We start from the raw sequence: 19,168 nt of genomic DNA, 5'->3' as shown, positions 1-19,168 counted from the left end.
AATGAGTGGGTGGGCTGAGAGTAAGAAGGTGAGTGAGTGAGTGAGAGGGTGAGCAAGCGAGCGAGAGTGGGTGACTGAGTGAGGAGGTGACTGAGTGAGTAAGAGAGTGAGTGGGGGAGTGAGTGGATGAGTGAGTCGGTGAGTGAGTGAGTGAGTGAGTGAGTGAGTGAGTGAGTTGGTGAGTGAGAGGGTGAGTGAGTGGATGAGTGAGTTGGTGAGTGGATGAGTGAGTGAGTTGGTGAGTGAGAAGTTGAGTGAATGGATGAGTGAGTTGGCGAGTGAGTGGGTGAGTGAGTATGGTTTTATGCTGCTTTTAGCAATATACCAATAATGTCACTGCCTGACACAAGATCCCTTCATGTGTATCACTTCTAAATGCCATTCAAAGACTTTAGCAGGCATTTGTTGAAAGAATACTTAAGGTAAATGCTACTTACTGTACAACTGTATTAACTTGGGAAATTCACATGAGTATATACTGAATTAACATAGATAAGGTATTCCTGACAGATGTATTTTATGCATGATCAGCAAAATGTGTTTTGTTATTGATAGTATGGTCCAGGGTTAACACATTTGTTATTGCTATTATGGTTCAGGTAAATCCTTTGACACAGCGTATTGTATGCCATATAATGGGCTGCATCATGTCACCTCCACAACTTGTTGTAATTCTGTCATATTTCTTTCAGGTTTGCTAGATTCTGATGTGCCATATCCGGTGAAGCGTGAAACTGACCCCATGTCTCAATCAATGTATGACGCCTCAACCTCCGACCCGATGACACAGTCGATGTATGGGTACGACAATGGTTTACCTGATGCCGAACCCGTTTCGACAGACATACCCATGCAATTTGATTCGCTGTGCTCTAACGGAGATGCACAATACCCAAGTAGTAAGGATCAGGGCAGTGAACAGGGCATTCAGAATGGAGCTGGACCTGATGCAGCCCCGGTCCCTGAAGGGGTCCTGATTGACTTTGGAGGACAGATCCAGAATACCATTGAAGCAGCACCTATGCCAGAGCCTTCTCCTGTGATACAGAGCAAACCCCCAGAACTTCAGCCCATGTCACAGGAGCCTGGCATGTCACAGTTGAGCGAGCAGACGGACAAGCAACCCGACATGCTTGGTGATCTCATAGCCACAGAGCCAGCACCAGTCTCACAGGACAAGCAGCCGAATGAAGAGAAAACTTTCGGGGAAGTGAGCGCTGTGCAGCAGACACAAGCTACGACAGACAGTAGCGTTAGTCATAACATGGAAGGGGGTGGGGATTTCACGTCTGATGGAGAGTCAGTGAAGGGGGAAACAGTGCAAGGGGGGACAGTGCAAGGGGGTACGGCAGGTGACAGCCAGTCAGTGAATGGGGATGTACAACAGTCCATGGAGTACACAAAAACTACCAAATCAGTGACAGAGACTAATGGGGAGGTTACCACGGTGACCAGAAGAGAGGAGACCATGGTTAGTAGGATACCACAGAAACCTCCCTCACCAAAGAAATCAGGGGTGCCAGTCCTTCGTTCACCAAAGAAAGAGGCGCCGGTTGACGTGGGCCCAGGTTGGGATGACTCAATCACTGTCACCCACCCACGCTCACGACCAGCGCATCTCCTACCCAGGAATCTCAAAGGTAATGTCAATTTACATTAATACAAAGCATTAGAAAGGTAATGTCATTCTTGACACACGATTAAGCATCTTCTTTATCTATAAATTCATGAGTACCAGTATTCGGTATGTGGATGTCATTATTGCTAGTTGTCACCTCAGGTTGTGAGCGATTATATAAGTGATTGGCGGTTGTAAAATGCATTATAAAGGGCAACAGTGTTACATAGGTCAGAGTAGACTGAGAACACAGGAAACAAACCAGTTTTAGCAGTAGGTCAGGTCATGAGTGCACGCTGCAGAGACAGATGTTTTGGAAATATTAGAATTTATATTTCTGTCGACAGATGCAGTTTCCGTGATGATGTGTTGTGTTTGCAAACAGGAACAGAAAATTCTGTGGTTTAATCATTACAGAAACAGCTGCCGAAGCCTTAGTTCTGGTACTAAGGAATCAGGAGTTATTTCCCTTTAATTGCAAGTGGACTGTTGATCGCGTTAGTGAATATCGTGAATAATTCTATACATGCACTAGTTCTATGAATGAAACATATTTTTGTTTCCTGTTTTACAACTGGCAGTACACTTATGAATATCAACCAGTCTGTAATCCCCATTCATGTGAAAGTTGAAAAACGTTTGTATATTTTTTACTGTTCACAATTTATGGACAAAGATTTTATGGAGGGCAGGTTGCCTGTCAGTGTTTGGGATCTTATAGCTTTTACATTTGAAATACAAGGGGATATATACAGTATATATCCTTAAGATATGTGGTTGATATAGATTAAACACACAAGGAAATTTAATATGTTATTTAATATGTTTGTTGTGTAGATTCCATGGAAGGCATACAAATTGTATCTTTGAAACAATTGTATATTTTATGAGTTGTATGAATTTTATATATAAGAGAAAGCAAACATACACATGGGAAGATAAGTGCACTGTTTTTACTTTAACAAATGTTTTGCTTTCATACATGAACTAACAAGATTACTTTTGAGATGGTCCCTTCAGCTGCTTTTTGATTTACGAGAGATATACAAGCTGTCATACCTGAGGTTTTTATCAGTTAAAATCTCAGGTATGTCAGTTGCGGCAGCTCAGCTGTAAATTATGTCTGAAATAAATAATATAAAATCCTATTATCCTTTGCCTTGAGGACAACTGCCAGTGAGATTGAATGACTGGATCTCTTTATCAGACTAAGCAGTAGCAAGCCATGACAGGTAGAAATCTGATGATTTGTTAATTAGTTTTTGTGGATTTGTTACTTTGACCTTGGATAGTTGTTAAACAGACGTGAAAAAACAAGTTATTGCTTGGAACAGTCTTGTGATATATTCAAATCAGATGAACTGAGAAGCCAGATAGAGTTGAGAATCGAGAGCATCATTTCACTCTGCAACTTTGTTTCATTGTAATCATCATAAGGCCAAAATGGTTGATTTCCATGTTTTCGATATTTCTTCGATCATTAAGCCATGATGGAGCAGACAACATATTTAATTTCAAATTGCTAGGAATGATGATAGTTTAATTTCCATTCTTGAGAAATCAGGAGTAGGAACAGATTCCTTTGATATATTCTGTTATTGACAATCTCTAGTGTCTGTTTCACTCTACCTTTTGACCTACCATTATCATTGAACTCCTAGATCCAGAATCATTACAAAAAACCTTGGAAATAAATGTGACAAAAATATGAAAACTCAGATGTAAGAATAAAACTGTTCCAATGAAAAACATCTTTTTTACAATTTTGCTCTGTGTATTTGAGTAAATACATAGAAATATGAAATATATAGCTTGGTTGTAACATGATAGTGTGTTAGAAATAGCAAAAGACATAAACAACAGTTTCTCAGGTTTAACCCTTTTACAGGCAAGACATGATGACTGGTAGTCTCTAGTTTGTTTTTAGACCATATGTTTTCAGTAATGCATTTAGATGGCCATATCTACAGTGTTATCTTTAGCAGTTGTGTGTAATGTTTAGATTTAAAATTTGATTAAAAGTGATACTTTGGAAGCAGAATGTTAAAAAATTTACGAATATGATATCATCTCCGTAAACTGATATCAGCATGTTTTTTAATCTCCTTAAAGGAATGAGCTGATGCATTAGAAAAGCAAAATATGGACTTTCAATGGTGCATCTTAACCAGCCAAGACAAATATGAGAGCCACAGTGGACTGTATCATAATACAGTCTGTGTTTACTTTTATGGGTAAAACTACGCAGTATTTGAGTAAAGATGAATCATGTATTGCTAGTTTGTTGAAGTCAGCTTCTTCACCTTTATGTTATTTGTTTGTTGTAGAGCCAACTCCTCCGCCACGGCCTCAGTCGGGGAGACAGGTAAGACTGCTGCTTCTCCTACTTTGCTAATAGATCCTAATGCTCAGGGGATCAACGGTCATGGGTTTGAATCCCAGAATATCTCTATCCTTGCTTTGCTTGTGCCAGGTGAGTGGTTGCAGGATTCATTAAGTGGGGCACATTCCTTAGCTGTGTCATCAGTGTCATAAATAAAGGCTCTGTTGCCATGGTGACACTCAGTCACAATTTGGAGAGATGTTGGCAACATGTTCATGGTTGATAGATAGTGTTTTGAGACTTGTATCGAGTATATTTGTCATTTTTTAGCTAACAGTGTGGGTGGTGCTGACAGGGATCGGGATGGCAAGATAGCCAAGTGGTGAAGACACTTGTCGTGCCGAAGACTGGGATTCGATTTCTGACATGAGTATCATGTGTGAAGCCCATTTCTGGTGTCCCCCCACCATGGTATTTCTGAAATATTGCTGAAAGCTGTGTAACACCCAATCACTGACTCACTCACTCCCATGGGAAAGTCTTGAGCTGAGGTGCAGGGGAAGAACATCTGCACATGGAATTGAATCAAGATAATTCATTTTCCTAACCTATCAAACCAAAAGACGTTTAAGGACAGTGCATGTTACTCTGTCAGATGCTCAGCAGTAAGGGGCAGGACTAAGTCAAATCAGCTTGGAGTCAGTTATAACAATGTTTGTGAGTGTGGTGTGTATGTTGAGCTGAAGCTAGGTATATCAGTGGGCTGAAACTATGAAACTAGTATTAGTCAGGTGTTGCACAAGCAGCGATAAAAGTGCAATAATCTTCAAGATTAAACCTATTTCCCCTCAACTCATCAAAATATCAACGGCCAATATAAGACCCAAGTGGTTTTTAATTATATCATCTCAACTGATATGTCAAGTTCATGTGTTCAGATTTAGGATGTCATTGTATATCGACCACAAGCCAAGAGCCAATATAAGACCCAAGTGCTAATAAAACGATGAATTATGTCTTCTCTGTTGATATGTCAAGTTTAATATGTCGGAGTAAGGATATCAGTGTATCCAGAGACATGTAATCCTTGTCTGAAGCTCAGTGAGGTGTGTTCTGTGCATATGTTTGGACTGGTTGGTGTGTGTACACACACAACACCTGTCTGCTGTTTGTGTGTATTGTCAGTCACTGATACAGGTATACAGAAGTGAGAGACATGCTTTTATGGACGCCATCATTACATCACTTTATGTTACTGAACACAGGTACATGACAAGATTAGTTGTGTAATGATATGGGAATACAGTATTGTGTTATTATACGAGGCTCACAGTAATATATGTTGATTTACAACTCCTTAGCATGACTAAGTGAGTGAGTTTAAGTTTATGCCGCTTTTAGCAATATTCCATCAATATCACAACCAGTGGGCTTCAAACATAGTACCCACATGGGGTATCATACACAGGTCATCTGAGTGACGAGTGAACTCTCTAACCACTAGGCTACCCCACCACCCCACAACTCCTTACCATCATAAATACAACACATTATACTGGTGTGAAAAATGTTAAGGGACCCGTTGATGCAGATTTTCCAGGCTGTAGATAGCAGGGATGGTGGGGTAGCCTAGTTGTTCAGGTGCTTGTTCACCATGCCAAAAGCCTATATCTGATTACCTGCATGGCTGCATTGTGTGATACTCATTTGTAGTGTGATATTGCTGGAATATTTCTTAAAACCCATCTCACTCACTTTAAATAGCAGATTGTTCACACTATCACTAAGCTTGTGTTTCATTACAATTTCTCATCTTCACTGTCTAAGATTTAAACACAAATGTTTCAGGGCTGTGATTTACCTTCAGAAAGTGAGAGTACATGAAATGTAATACAAGTACGATATTAGGATACAAATTGTATCGCAGCAATATTTTTGATATATGTATCACATAATGGTCTCTGTTATACCTAACAACAAGACAGTTGTTACTGTTATGTTCAATGGCGTAAAATATCATGTTGTTGATATTGTGAGGTAATTAGAAATAACATCTAAAGAGAATATTTCTTGCAACATTCACACAGGACATGATTTATTTGCCAATATTTAGAATGTCAAAAAAGGATTGGATTTCTGTCAGCTCAGGAGACGCAAAGATGCTGCACTAACAACCTTCCATTAAATATTCCTGATAATTGAGATGATGTCATCATGTGATGTTCATGACTCAGGAAGCACGGATGTGGCAGTGGTATGCTTGGAACAAACAATCAAAGTAAATCCTTCTTTTGTTTGTTATAGAACTTCACACTCAGAAATCTTGGACCTGTGTGACAGCAGTCTGTATTTATCAGTCTAGTGATCGATATCATGAGCAATACATTGAGGTGCAGTGACATGCAATCACACCATTTCACTTAGTCTAAATTATTTATCCATAGAGGTGGCACTTACAACTAGTATAGATTCACATAGACAATGAACCAACAGAGACATCATTTAGCGAATCAGAAAAGTGAAGTTTGTCAGTAGTCTTTATTTATTTGTTTGTAGTTTGTTTGTCATACTCAGCAGTATTTTAGTGATATGGCACTGGTCTGTAAATAACTCAGTCAGGACCACACAATCCAGAGATCAATAGCATGAGCTATTTGTGAAGAAACTGATGGCTGTCCTACTTGTAGTTGCTACAGATGTCTGTCCCACATTAAGCAGACCACTGTATAGGTTACCAATAGCATCAGCGGTGTAAGCCAAAGATTCAGATCTGTATGAATGCCTCTGTTGGAAATATATGTGATGACTTCACAGGTTTGGAAATGCAGGAAATGCAGGCACTATTTTAATAATTAATACATTCAAAGTATTTATACATAGATAAGCAATTTCTTCATTGTATAGCAGTAACATTTTGATCTGTAGTATTATATGTGTTAGAACATAAGTTTTTACACCTTAAGACATGAGAATAGAAAACATTGTAGCAGTTTACAGTTCATGCCCTCAACACATCCAATTGAAGTTTGAAACTGTTGTTTGCCAGATTTCAAGCACCACAAGGAACTATTAGTCACAGTTGATGCTGCTTGTTTTGATCTGAGCCAGCCTCCTATACCTGAATCCCGTAGTTTACAATTCTATCAGGGACGTATATATAATTACCTACAAACAAAACCTGACACTGACATGTTTATAAACAGTTAGCTGGACAGGTCCACTAGCGGTGTTATGCTGAATGGGGATGGTATGGCTGATATCATGGTATGAAACAAAAGGCTGGTGCTCCAATAGTTATGTCTCTTATGTGAAAATATCCTGATATTGGGACACTGAAGCATATTGGTAACAGATGTTCCAGGGCTGACTGGTTCCATGGACTGCAAGTCAGGGATGGCCAATGATACACCATTGAGATTAAAGCATGCATGACAATGTTTGTGTCGAAAATAATCATGTGAAATGAAAATGGCCTTCCACGTTGTATTTTCTGTTTGCATCACAGGAAGCAGTTGGTCAATAATGAGAATAAAACAAAAATGTCAATATAGAAACTATGTTGGTAAGTATGCATCTGATAAGTTGTCTTTCTGCAAAGTAAAATGTGAAAAACCGGTCCACAGTATGAATGATGAAGTCCAGGTGCTCCTGAACACAATCATCAGGTGGTTCCCCAGTGCACCTAGCTTTACCCAAGCTGGGCTAAGAGTGAACCCTGACCTCTCTGTCTCTAGGGCAACCAAGGCTAATACAGTTATGGTCACATACCAGGATTAAGTCATTAGCATACGCATTCTCAAAAATGTTTATTGACATAGTTGTCAAGCTTGTTTCAGATGGCAGCCAGTAAAAGTACTGTACCACTCACATAAGGATTAACAAAGCCTTCTATGGATTAAATCTGCCCTAAGTTACATGGTGATCAAGTAATAGAATTGTAAAGTTGGGGGTCTGATTAGTCTGTCTCACAGTCCCTGAACCACATTATTTTGCCTACTGCCAAGCCTTCTCTGCAGTGCTAAAGCCTTGAATGAAGCAAGTCTATATTTCCACTGAATCTCTGGTCTCTGTGGGGCTCCTTTTCACTTAGAATGGGTTTGCTTGTTACTATCAGAATTATATATATTCAGAGACCAAGCCTTAGTCTAGGGTCTGGTGTGACATGGATAGAGGCTGATATTTTCAGCAGCACTTACCCATGAGAAATGCCCACCACAACAATACTGATGGCAGAAGAGGGAATTGGTATACATAATGAAAGTGAGTGTTGCGGAATTGCTACATGCCTAAGTTGGATTGATACAACCTTTATCAAATAAATGGATGGGGTGCTTCATGTAGATTTCAGATACCCGTCAATCATTTGTTTTTCAGCTCGAAATGTTTTGCAGCATAATTACGAGATATGCAGCCTCTCTGAGATCTGTATCCAGCTGTCACTGATGACTGTGAGATAGGCTGACAGTTGGTCCCTCAAATAGAGTTGTCTTATTTAAAGATTTAGAGAAAAGAAGTAAATTCCCAAAACAACCCAGAACTATTTTTATTTCAGCCAAGAGATGAGGCAGTCTTGACTTCCATAATTATTGTAGACTAATTGGGCACTGTAAATTAATTTTGTTTCTAGTTTCTAGGATGCAGTTTTAATCTGTCTCACTGTCCCATGTTCTCTACTGCCCAACCCTTCCTGCAAAGACTAAGCCCTAACTGAAGCAAGTCTAGATTTCCTCAGGCAGAGTCTTGTATATTTTAAGGCTAACCATTAGTCAAAGACTAACTTTGAGAGGTTGATACTTGTCAGTCTGTGAAAAGGCTAGTTGCTAGTTGTATTAGGCTCTAAATATGTATAATTCTAATAGACACACATAATCCCTTTTAAACTAAAAAGGAATCCCAGGGAAATGGCACAATCTTGACTTGCTTCAGTTAGGGCTTTAGTATATTGCAGGGATGTCGAGGCAGTAGGGGAAATAATGTGGTTCAGGGACTGTCAGACAGACTACCACCTTTATCTGAAAACACTCCAAGACTTTATCTCCTGATTCAATTAGACTAAGTATGGTCAACACCTAGCTATCTCTCTGTAGGCTCTCCCCAGCCCAGTATCTGAGTCTGACCACTTCAACACCTTGCCCTGTCGTGAAGTGGCCATGTCATTTAGTGTGCAAGAGGAATGCAGCAAGGTGTTCATTACCACAGATGTCGCATGACAAGGGGCACAACAGTAATACAGATATTGACTATCACCTTTTAATCAGGCAATTTGTATGTAGGCATATTATGAGAGAGTTCTTTCCTCTAAGCGTGTGAGTGTCTAAGACATGTGAATGACAGAATCCAGGTCAGAGGGGTTTGACATGAATGTGGCTGCCCTGTCAGGATGTGCTGTGATGTTTATGTCATTTTAATGTTTTTATAGGACAGCCATGAATATTACAGAAAGCCTTTAGCGGCGTGACATCCCTGGACCTGAATATGCTTAGCCTGGACGGTTATGTTAAGCTTGGGAAATACAACACAAACCCTCGGTGGTTAGATGAGGTGTAACCCTCTGTAACAATGCAGGACTTTGAGCGTGGTGTAGGGTAATGAAAAACCGAATAACTAATATGCATAAATATGAGTTGATTCCTGTGCTGAAAGGTGATACTGAGTTTATTCAGCATGACTGGTAAGGTTATCCCTCAACAACACCACTCAGATGCAGTTGTATGATATACTAGTACTAAGTGACCAGGCGTTTTATTACAAACTATTCATATATTGATTTTTGGGGGGTGAAATATTTGAGATGAAGTTTCCTTTCCTGCATGTGACCCAAGTTGTGATGCTAGTTCGGGGATATATTAGAGTATCTTGGTTTAGCATGTTTTCAGGAGTGGTGGGGTAGTCTAGTGGTTAAGGCATCCGCTCGTCACTCCAAAGACCCAGGTTCAATTCCCCTATGGGTACAATGTGTGAAGCCCATTTCTGGTGTCTCCCTACTGTGATGAGGCTTGAATATTGCTAAAAGGGGCATAAAACTAAACTTACTCAGTTCTAAATATAATTACTCATGAAAGCTCTCTTATTTTTGTCAGATACACGTAATGTGTCGATAGCTCATGCAATCTAGACTTACAATTGTTTTTAAAAAAATTTTCTCACTCACTTGCTTCAGTATGTTTAAGCTTACTTACGACTTGCTGTACTTCTCATGCTGTGACATGTCACAGTCACTGTTCATAATTTGAGGGCCAATTAATCATCAGTAATTCTTCTATAAAATCATCAGTAATTCTTCTATAAAATTTGTAATTACTTCAATACCTTACATGTTTGGTCATAAAAACAGTCCAATTTTAGTATCATTAAAGAGTGATCTCAGTGGTTGGAACTGAAAGAATATGTCAACCCTTTATTGCTTAGAAGTCTGTAATAGTCTCTGTCCTGTTGTATTGGAGCTACAAGTCTACATGATATAAGTAAGAATTCTGTGCTGAGAGTTAAAGAGATGGCATGATATCATGATATCCCTCACTCACTCTAGGCCATAGCGCACAGCAACCTGAGAGCCTAATGGCCTCGGTATATTGTAACACAACAGCATGTAAATGTGTAGCTTGAATGCTATTATCACAGGTCAATACTGGAAACATAACACAATTGACATACAAGTATTCACCATTTAGTGATTGATTGTCACCATACATGTAAAGTGATTTGTACAATGCTCAGTATTCAGTTGTAATATAGATATTGATGTGTATTTTATGGCTGTTGCAGACTGACTGGCTTGGCCAAATCTAGACTGTGGGTCGCCAGACGTCAGTAACTTAACATGAAAAATCTCAAACATAATTGACATGGATCTCATTAGTTGGCATTGTTTAAAAGACAGTATCTTTTCCTGAAGAACTTGATACCTCTTGTCTATTACAGTTACTCAATAAAGGTTATAGTTTAGCCTAGCCCAGTGGGGAGGCTATGTTTATAAGTGTATATGTAGTCTTTAGATAGATTTGGTACTGTGCTATTAGATGTTTCAAACAAACAATTTTGACCCATTAAATAACCTGTCTGAGTGTCTATGCTGACCATTCAAATTTTTGTGATTTTGTTTTTTTTGTTTTTCTCAATTATGATTCATCTTTGTATAAAATGGGCTGCTACATCTGACAATGTTTCCACAGCATGTGATGTTGGCAGCTGTGATGCGTAGAAATGATCATATGTTTGTGCTATGAACACTGTGACAATTTCTTTTGAGTTCATACCATTGAAAAATTAATTTACAAGCATATATAACAGGCTATGTGATAAAATCACATTTGTAAATGTAACTTTGAAATAATCGAGTTTGTAATTTCCTTGTGATAACCATGGAAGTTACATTTCTTTCACAAATTTTGTAACTGATCATTCACATTTTGTTTACATGACAGCAACCTGTGTATAGGCATCCGCTCGTCACTCCAAAGACCCAGGTTCAATTCCCCTATGGGTACAATGTGTGAAGCCCATTTCTGGTGTCTCAGAAACAATTTTGACCCATTAAATAACCTGTCTGAGTGTCTATGCTGACCATGCAAATTTTTGTGATCATGTATTCTCAATTATGATTCATCTTTGTATAAAATGGGCTGCTACATCTGACAATGTTTCCACAGCATGTGATGTTGGCAGCTGTGATGCGTAGAAATGATCATATGTTTGTGCTATGAACACTGTGACAATTTCTTTTGAGTTCATACCATTGAAAAATTAATTTACAAGCATATATAACAGGCTATGTGATAAAATCACATTTGTAAATGTAACTTTGAAATAATCGAGTTTGTAATTTCCTTGTGATAACCATGGAAGTTACATTTCTTTCACAAATTTTGCAACTGATCATTCACATTTTGTTTACATGACAGCAACCTGTGTATAATTGTGCCTGGACTAGTCAAACCAGTTTTTGACGTTATGATCAAGGTTCAGTGCTGCTGGAAGAGGAGGACCAACAGCCAAATTACGAAACATAACCACTCTATCAGTTCCACTGTTGAGTTTGGTGTAGGCCAGTTGTCCTTGGTTTAATCCCCCTCATAATCCTGCTTTATCTGTACCTAAACATCTGTGGTAGCTCTGATGCTCCACCTCACGTGACAGGGCAGATTTGATGCAAAGACCAACTGCATCACTGTCTGTCATGCTGCATCCCCTTGGTGTGATGGATGGACCCCCGAGTTGGGGGACACACTCAGTCCATATTCAGTTCACCCTGAACTCTGTGGAAGTCTAGCAAATACAGGCTCATAAAACTTCATGCCTCCTATTTCAAGAAATCATTATTGCAGTAAAAGAAATATATTCATAAGTATCCGTTTGTATCTAAAGGAAAATGTGAGGATTTTGAGTCTTTAGTAGTGTCTATTACATTCACATGAAGTAATTTTTAATCAAACATTAACTTACTTAATTGTGTAGTTTCATAGATGTGAACAAACAAGAGAAAAGATTTTCAGTGAAAAATGCCAAGTCCTCTATTTATAATTAGATATAAATCTGAAGGAAACAGAAATGATATTGTCAACATCCCAGTATATGTTAGAACCAGAGAATTTGAATGTGTGCTTTCTATGCCACTTCACAATATTTCAGCAATATCATGATTGGGGACACCAGAAATTTTCTTCACACATTTTGGGGAATCAAACCAAGGTCTTCAGCGTGACGAGCAGACACTATAACCATTAGGCTACCTCACCACCCCTGGGTATGTGTATTCATGGAGTGTCTGTTGTAAGATTGATATCAACAGCCATTGTCTTCCTGCCATAAATCACAGAGATTGAAAGATGTGAAGTTCCTTGTCTACTCTGTGCAGTCAACAGGGGCCTCATTCATAAGTACCTTCACTCGTGCCTTTTTATTGTTCATGTCCATGCAATAGGCTACCTGAAAAAATGAAATATTTTTAATGCTTTTTTCAAGTACAAATATTTGCACAGCTCTCTCAGGTTCTCTTTATTTCAAGAAGGTGGAGTGATTTGTTTGCTTATAAATATTTATACATGTGATAAGCTGAATTCCTCGCAAATACACTTGAAGTGTTGTGTATGGGTATGTAACATGTATAGCTGCCCTTGGTCTGCATTCGGTGATAACCTTGCCTGACAGAGCATCCGGTGTAGCTGTGGTAACTTTAAGTCATTTTAGATTTTGATGTGTAATGGTTTACAAATTCGAAATGCAAAAAAGTTTAAGCTTATAACCTGGAAAAAATGGTTTTGTTCTGCTGAATGCTGAATTGTGGTCACTATAAACATAAATTGATTGTCTTCCCAAACTGTATTCTAAAGTCAAATATAGCAACACAAGTCAATTAAGATTATGTAATTCTCTGGATTGCTGAAAGTGTTTCTGAAAAAAACCCTGTAATTTATATTGATCTATTTTTTCCAAAATCATTTCATGAGCATTAGTCTGATTTCTAAGATAATCTTGAAATCAACTGACAGCGTATCATGTCTCTATCAATTATGGAAATGTACATACACAGTAATCTTAACAAAGCTTTTGTTTTCTGCCATGGTAGATTATCTTTGAAATATCACAGATATATATATATATATACATATGGAAATTAATTAAGCAACACCAAATTCAAAGACACATAAAAACTTAACAAAGTTTAACGAAGTAATTTTGATGATTGATTATTCAATTTTGATGTATTGACATACAGCATGAGCTTTTCATGGGTTGATATGACGCGCGTGAAGCTTGCACAGCGCACGTGCATTGCTTTAACCTCAACTTTCGAAAAATGCACTTTTTCCCTGGGGTGTTTACAAGCGCAGGTTGTCGATTGCATTCGGTTTTTCATTCATTTCAATGTCATGGCACGTAGGAAATTATCAGAGGCCACTCGTTGGCAAATAATCGGCATGAGGAATGCTGGTATGTCTCTAAGACAAATCGGGACTCAAATCGGACGACATCATTCCATAATTTCAAAACTTTTGAAAAAATACCGGGCCACTAATGAAGTTAAAGACCTGCCTAGACCAGGAAGACCCAGGAAGACCACAGTCCGGGAGGACAGAGCTTTACTGAGACTTGTACGGCGCAGGTCCTTCGACTCGAGCTCTCGGTTGAGACAGGAGTGGCTTCCAGGGAGACCCATCTCGAACAGGACTGTTCGGAATCGTCTGAAAGCTGCAGGATACCGGGCAAGGAGGCCAATCAAGCGACCCAGACTGTCTCCAGCCCATAAGGCAGCCCGACTGGCCTGGTGTAATGACCGTTTGCACTGGAACATTGCCTCTTGGAGGAAGGTCCATTTCTCAGATGAGAGCCGGTTCTTGCTGCACATGGTGGACGGTCGTACTCGGGTCTGGAGGCAGAGGAACACAGCAATGGCTCCACGGAACATCCAGGAGACTGTGGCCTTTGGGGGAGGTTCCGTTATGGTATGGGGGTGCATTTCCATGAACTGCAAGTTGGATATCATTACCATCCGTGGCAACCTTAACGGTGTTCGTTACCAACAGGAGGTTCTTGACAGGGCTGTGGTACCTCATTTTGAGAACCATCCTCTGGCAACGAGACCCATATTTATGGACGACAATGCTAGACCTCACAGGGCGCATGCTGTAAATGATTTTTTGCGGCAAAATGCAATTGACAGAATTCCATGGCCTGCCATGAGCCCTGACCTCAACCCCATTGAACATTTGTGGGACTTTATTGGCCGTCGTGTGAGGCAGAGAGACCCACCAGTCCATAATCTCAACGAATTGACGGCTGCCCTGCATGAGGAGTGGAACAGGATCCCCCAGAATCAGATCCGGAGACTCATCCAAGGAATGAGGAGGCGTCTGGAATCGGTGGTGCGTGCGCAGGGAGGACACACTAGATATTGATGAAAGTCGGTGTGCAGACTCTCAGATGACTGTTCTTTCTTTCCATGTGACATTTGTGTTAATACACCTGACAACAACGTCTGTGGATGAATAGTAAATTGTGTCCATTTTTTCATGAATTTAAGACAGTTTTAAGAATTTGGATTTCGTTGCAATAAAGCAAAGTCTTGATACTTTTTCCCTTTAAGTTGTTTGTCAGAGATCGTCTGTTGAATAAAAAAGTGTCAAACTATATCAACCCGGCATATTTTGATTGTCAGAACACTTCAAAGTTGCTCCAATAGAAAAAATTGGGGTGTTGCTTGATTAATTTCCAGGTGTATATATATATCACTGAAATTCTTCTAAATTCAAAGTTTAATGTGTTATATATTTATTATTTTTCATAAAAGAATAAATATAGTCAAAAGTTTAATTGTTTGCCCAACTGATGATATAAGCTGTACAATGCTACATGGGGACACATTCAAGTAATGTTCAGCACCAGCTAAACAAAAAATGTAGAAAAAATATAATAAACGTAGGAAGACATGCATATTAGTACATACAGTAATTCAACAAACTTGTCAGTACATGTCCTATTGTATGGTTATTGTATTGTAGAGGTGTATGGGTAGCCTCAATTTGTGGTAAACATTGTACGTTCCAACTTCTAAATGCCACTGAAACTAGTATTCTTTATAATCTTAAGTCAGAAGTTCTGTACAGGAATTTCATGGTCACATTATTCGTTTGAGGTTTAGGGTGTGACGTCTGACCTTCTGTAGAGCAATCTAATGGTTATGTTACCGTTTGTTATTTGAGTTAAGTCTGCCATTCTGTACAGCAATGTCACAGATATGTCAGTTCACTATTTGGATTTGATGTCTGACATTCTGTATAGCGACATTCATAGATACATTACTTCTTGATTTGAGTTGGAAGTCAGATATTTTGTACAATGAGGTTACAACAGGTTCATCACTTGGCTGTTGGAGGTGATATATACCGAAGGTCCATGTCAAAAGAACATTACTGGACTGTTTGGGTTTGATTTGAGTAATTGTGGACAGCAGTTGACACATTCACCACTTCACAAGTTTGAAGTGAGATCATGTATACAGCCATTCCACATCCTACCACCATGGACCAACTTCACATCTCCCGCCCAAGGCCTGTTGCCACTCTCGCTGTAATCAATTTCTGCTGCCTCTGATTATTGCAGTATCGATTATTTCTCTGCCTAGAACCTGCAGCACAGAAATTCTGGTTATCGTCACCCGACCATGTGACTCGCTCTGACACAGCCTCATCAAAATATTTCTTCTTCTTCCATGCACTTTATGTGATGTGAACATGAAGAGAAAAAATATTTTTCCATGACAACAGGATGATTACCTTGCTGTGAGAACAGTTTTGCATCCTTCACAGGATTGGTTCAGCAAACTGAACAACAACGAGGAGTCTTCTAGCATCCTGACCTAGTTTTTGTGGTTCCATATTCTGAATTTGACGTAAGCAGACAGAATTTATTGTCCTTCATACACCACATCCGACATTCACGGATATTTTGTCAGGCAACTTTGTTGCATTGAGAGCTATCTTTCTTGCGTGGAAGCAAGTGGAACATATGTGACTGAAGATCTAATGAGATGACAGTACATGGAGGCGTGGAGCTGTGCATTACTATGCCCAGTGATACTCAAGAGCTGTGTTTGTTTGTAATGTAATCTGTTACACTAATTTGTAGAAGAAGCACGACATTCTCCATGGTCATCTGAGCCTCATTCACAATATCCTGATTAAGTGCAAGGGAAGTAATTGTTCAAGCCAAATTGTTGCCTTATCCACGGTATTTACCCACGGCCATACCACACGTCTACTAATCTCCGGCGTCTCCTGACTGGGTCATCTCCCGCAGGACAAGAAAGTGAGCAGCGTTGTGTTTGATGTGAAATAATGTAGCGTACAGTGGCAGTGTGTGTATACTGACCCCTCTGATCTGTGTGTACCTGTCCACTCCATTCACAACCCACGGTGACAACAGCTGACGATATACATAAAGCGGCAAGAGGTACTTCACCTCCCTTACCTACTGTGACTCTCAGTGAAGGAACTTAGTTAAGGATTTCTGGAGGTTTTGTATATAAGTGCATTTCAGGATGGCAACAAAGGTAATCTTATTTTCTTTTCATTCAACTAAATTCCTTCTTGTAGTTACTTAACTGATGGATTGATTTACTAACTGATTTCTTTTTGTTGATAAAGAAAATTTTTTATATTTGCTAAGTTTTCAGTGGTTTGTCTTCCAAAAACTGGTAATAATTATTAATTGAATAAGTTTGTGCTTTTGGAGAGTTGTATTCATATTTCTGTTATTATGAATGTGGCAAAATATGCCAGAAGGTGTTTAACATTTTCTGACATGAAATTTTACTTTTATCATGTATTTGGTGTAAATGAATACATTTTCAACACTTCCTGAGCATGTATAGAGGACTGAGAATATTACATGGTGTATATCCCCATGTGTTCCTCCCCTGCTGGATGTTTAGTGATCAATGAATGTATAATGGTATAGATTATCAGGCTTTAAGCAACAGATGGTCGAAGGAGGTGATGTCCTATATCCCTGTGTGTTGAGACAGGCATGTTAGAGGTCGATGTGGCAACCTGCTGCTATACCAGCGCCTGATGCTTGGCTGCACTTGACAGCCCCCCTTTCACTCCATCTCCTCAGTCCCCTTCCATCCCCAACCAGTGAAGCTATTCAACCTGTTTCAGGGAAACATGAAACTGCTATCAAAGAAGACTGAGTTTCATATTGTTTTGTAATGATGTCTTGGGTCTAAATGGTGCCCCTTGATCAGGTTACTAAGAGGCATCAATCTGGTCATCATCTTCGAGTGATAACAAGAAACAGAATTGACTGAAAATATCAAAATTAGTTTAAGTCTTATGTGTTTATGTTCTGTCATGTTTTGAATGCCTATGAGAGACTTCATTAGGTCTGAAAATGTCGTATTAAATTGGATCAAAGGTCATTTTACACCTATCATGTCTTAGTGAGAATGGTGTAGAATATTGAAATAACTGCTACTTTGTGTTGGATTATGAAGGCTGTTTTTGTTATATTTCTACAGAAAAGTGATATTTTTTCATTTTTGTTTTGTATGATAGGAATTTTTCCCTTTGAATCGTTTTGTAAGTAATGAAAAATGAAAACAGTTACCATTGCCTTGAGTTTGTAACATTTTTGTTGTAAACAAATTGGAAATGAAAGGAAGCTGTATAACTAATCTGGGTCTGTGTTTGTCAGCATTATATCAACATGAATGTCTGGTCATAGCTGAATGCTCTTCACAGTGGAGCGATATGTAGAGAGGGAATGCCTACATGTGTTGGACATGGTGGTGACTAGCAATACAGGAGATAGACTGACAGAGGTGTTCATGATAGTTTCACAGGCTTTTAGCACTATATGTAGCAATATGAAGATGGGTGTGTGAGATGGAATAGACATCAACCATGTATAAAAACACAGAAAAGTCCATAACATTACCAAATATGCAATGTTTCTGTGAAGTGAAGCTTAACTCTCCCAGAGTGCTTCAGGTTGGCATGGATACTGTAGAATTTCTGCCACAGATGCAGAATGTGTGATGGAGATGGTGTTAAAGCAGGGATGCTTAGAATTGATTTAGCAGCAAATATTATTAAATATTCCTCAGCTGGAAATGTACATTTCCAAATTCATAATTATCAAGTTATGATTTTTTTGTAAAGGTAATTCTTACACAAATTTTAATTTCAGGAAATGAGAATTTAAAAAAAAATCCTATTTTTCTTAATTGGCCTGCCAACAGCTGTTGGAAATTCAATAAATATCCTTGCTAAGTCAGCCATGAAACATGTGTGCAAAACAAGTGATGTCATCAATAACTTGTATGGTATGTTCAAGGATGTTTGCAGAAACGTTTATGAATTTATGAAAAGGCATGAATATATAGATATGACAACAGGATTTAATCCATGTCCTTTACCATCTGACATTACAGCAGCTGTTATGGTTGGATGTGGTTGACTTTTGCCATGAGAGGGCATGATAATTAGCCTTTCCAAATGGAACAAAATGTAATCTAAATGTACTGTAATGTGTTGACAGCCTTGGTGTTATGACTAGCTCTGGTCTACTTGTGTGATATATAAGTGGACAATTACTTACAATTAACATTCCATACGATACACAAAGCATTGGGGACTATTTGTTCCATTGGTTCCAATTATGTAGCCTGCTGTATTCATTATTACAATATCAAAACTGTCAAAAATTTACATACTTGTAATCAGTTC

General features: G+C 38.9%; 1 protein-coding gene across 1 annotated transcript in view; it reads left to right on the top strand.

Moving 5' to 3' along the window:
- Positions 1 to 19,168, top strand: part of LOC137254681 (uncharacterized) — a 72,895-nt gene that overhangs the window by 16,006 nt on the left and 37,721 nt on the right. Inside the window, exons 2-3 of the mRNA XM_067792530.1 lie at positions 693 to 1,640; positions 3,946 to 3,983. Coding sequence (XP_067648631.1) covers positions 693 to 1,640; positions 3,946 to 3,983 — 986 coding nt within the window. The remainder of the gene's footprint in view (positions 1 to 692; positions 1,641 to 3,945; positions 3,984 to 19,168) is intronic.

Source organism: Haliotis asinina, chromosome 10 (assembly GCF_037392515.1).
Source record: "Haliotis asinina isolate JCU_RB_2024 chromosome 10, JCU_Hal_asi_v2, whole genome shotgun sequence".
NCBI classification, from domain to species: domain Eukaryota; kingdom Metazoa; phylum Mollusca; class Gastropoda; order Lepetellida; family Haliotidae; genus Haliotis; species Haliotis asinina.
Note: the sequence above shows the minus strand (reverse complement) of the source record. Positions and strands in the feature narration are given on the sequence as shown.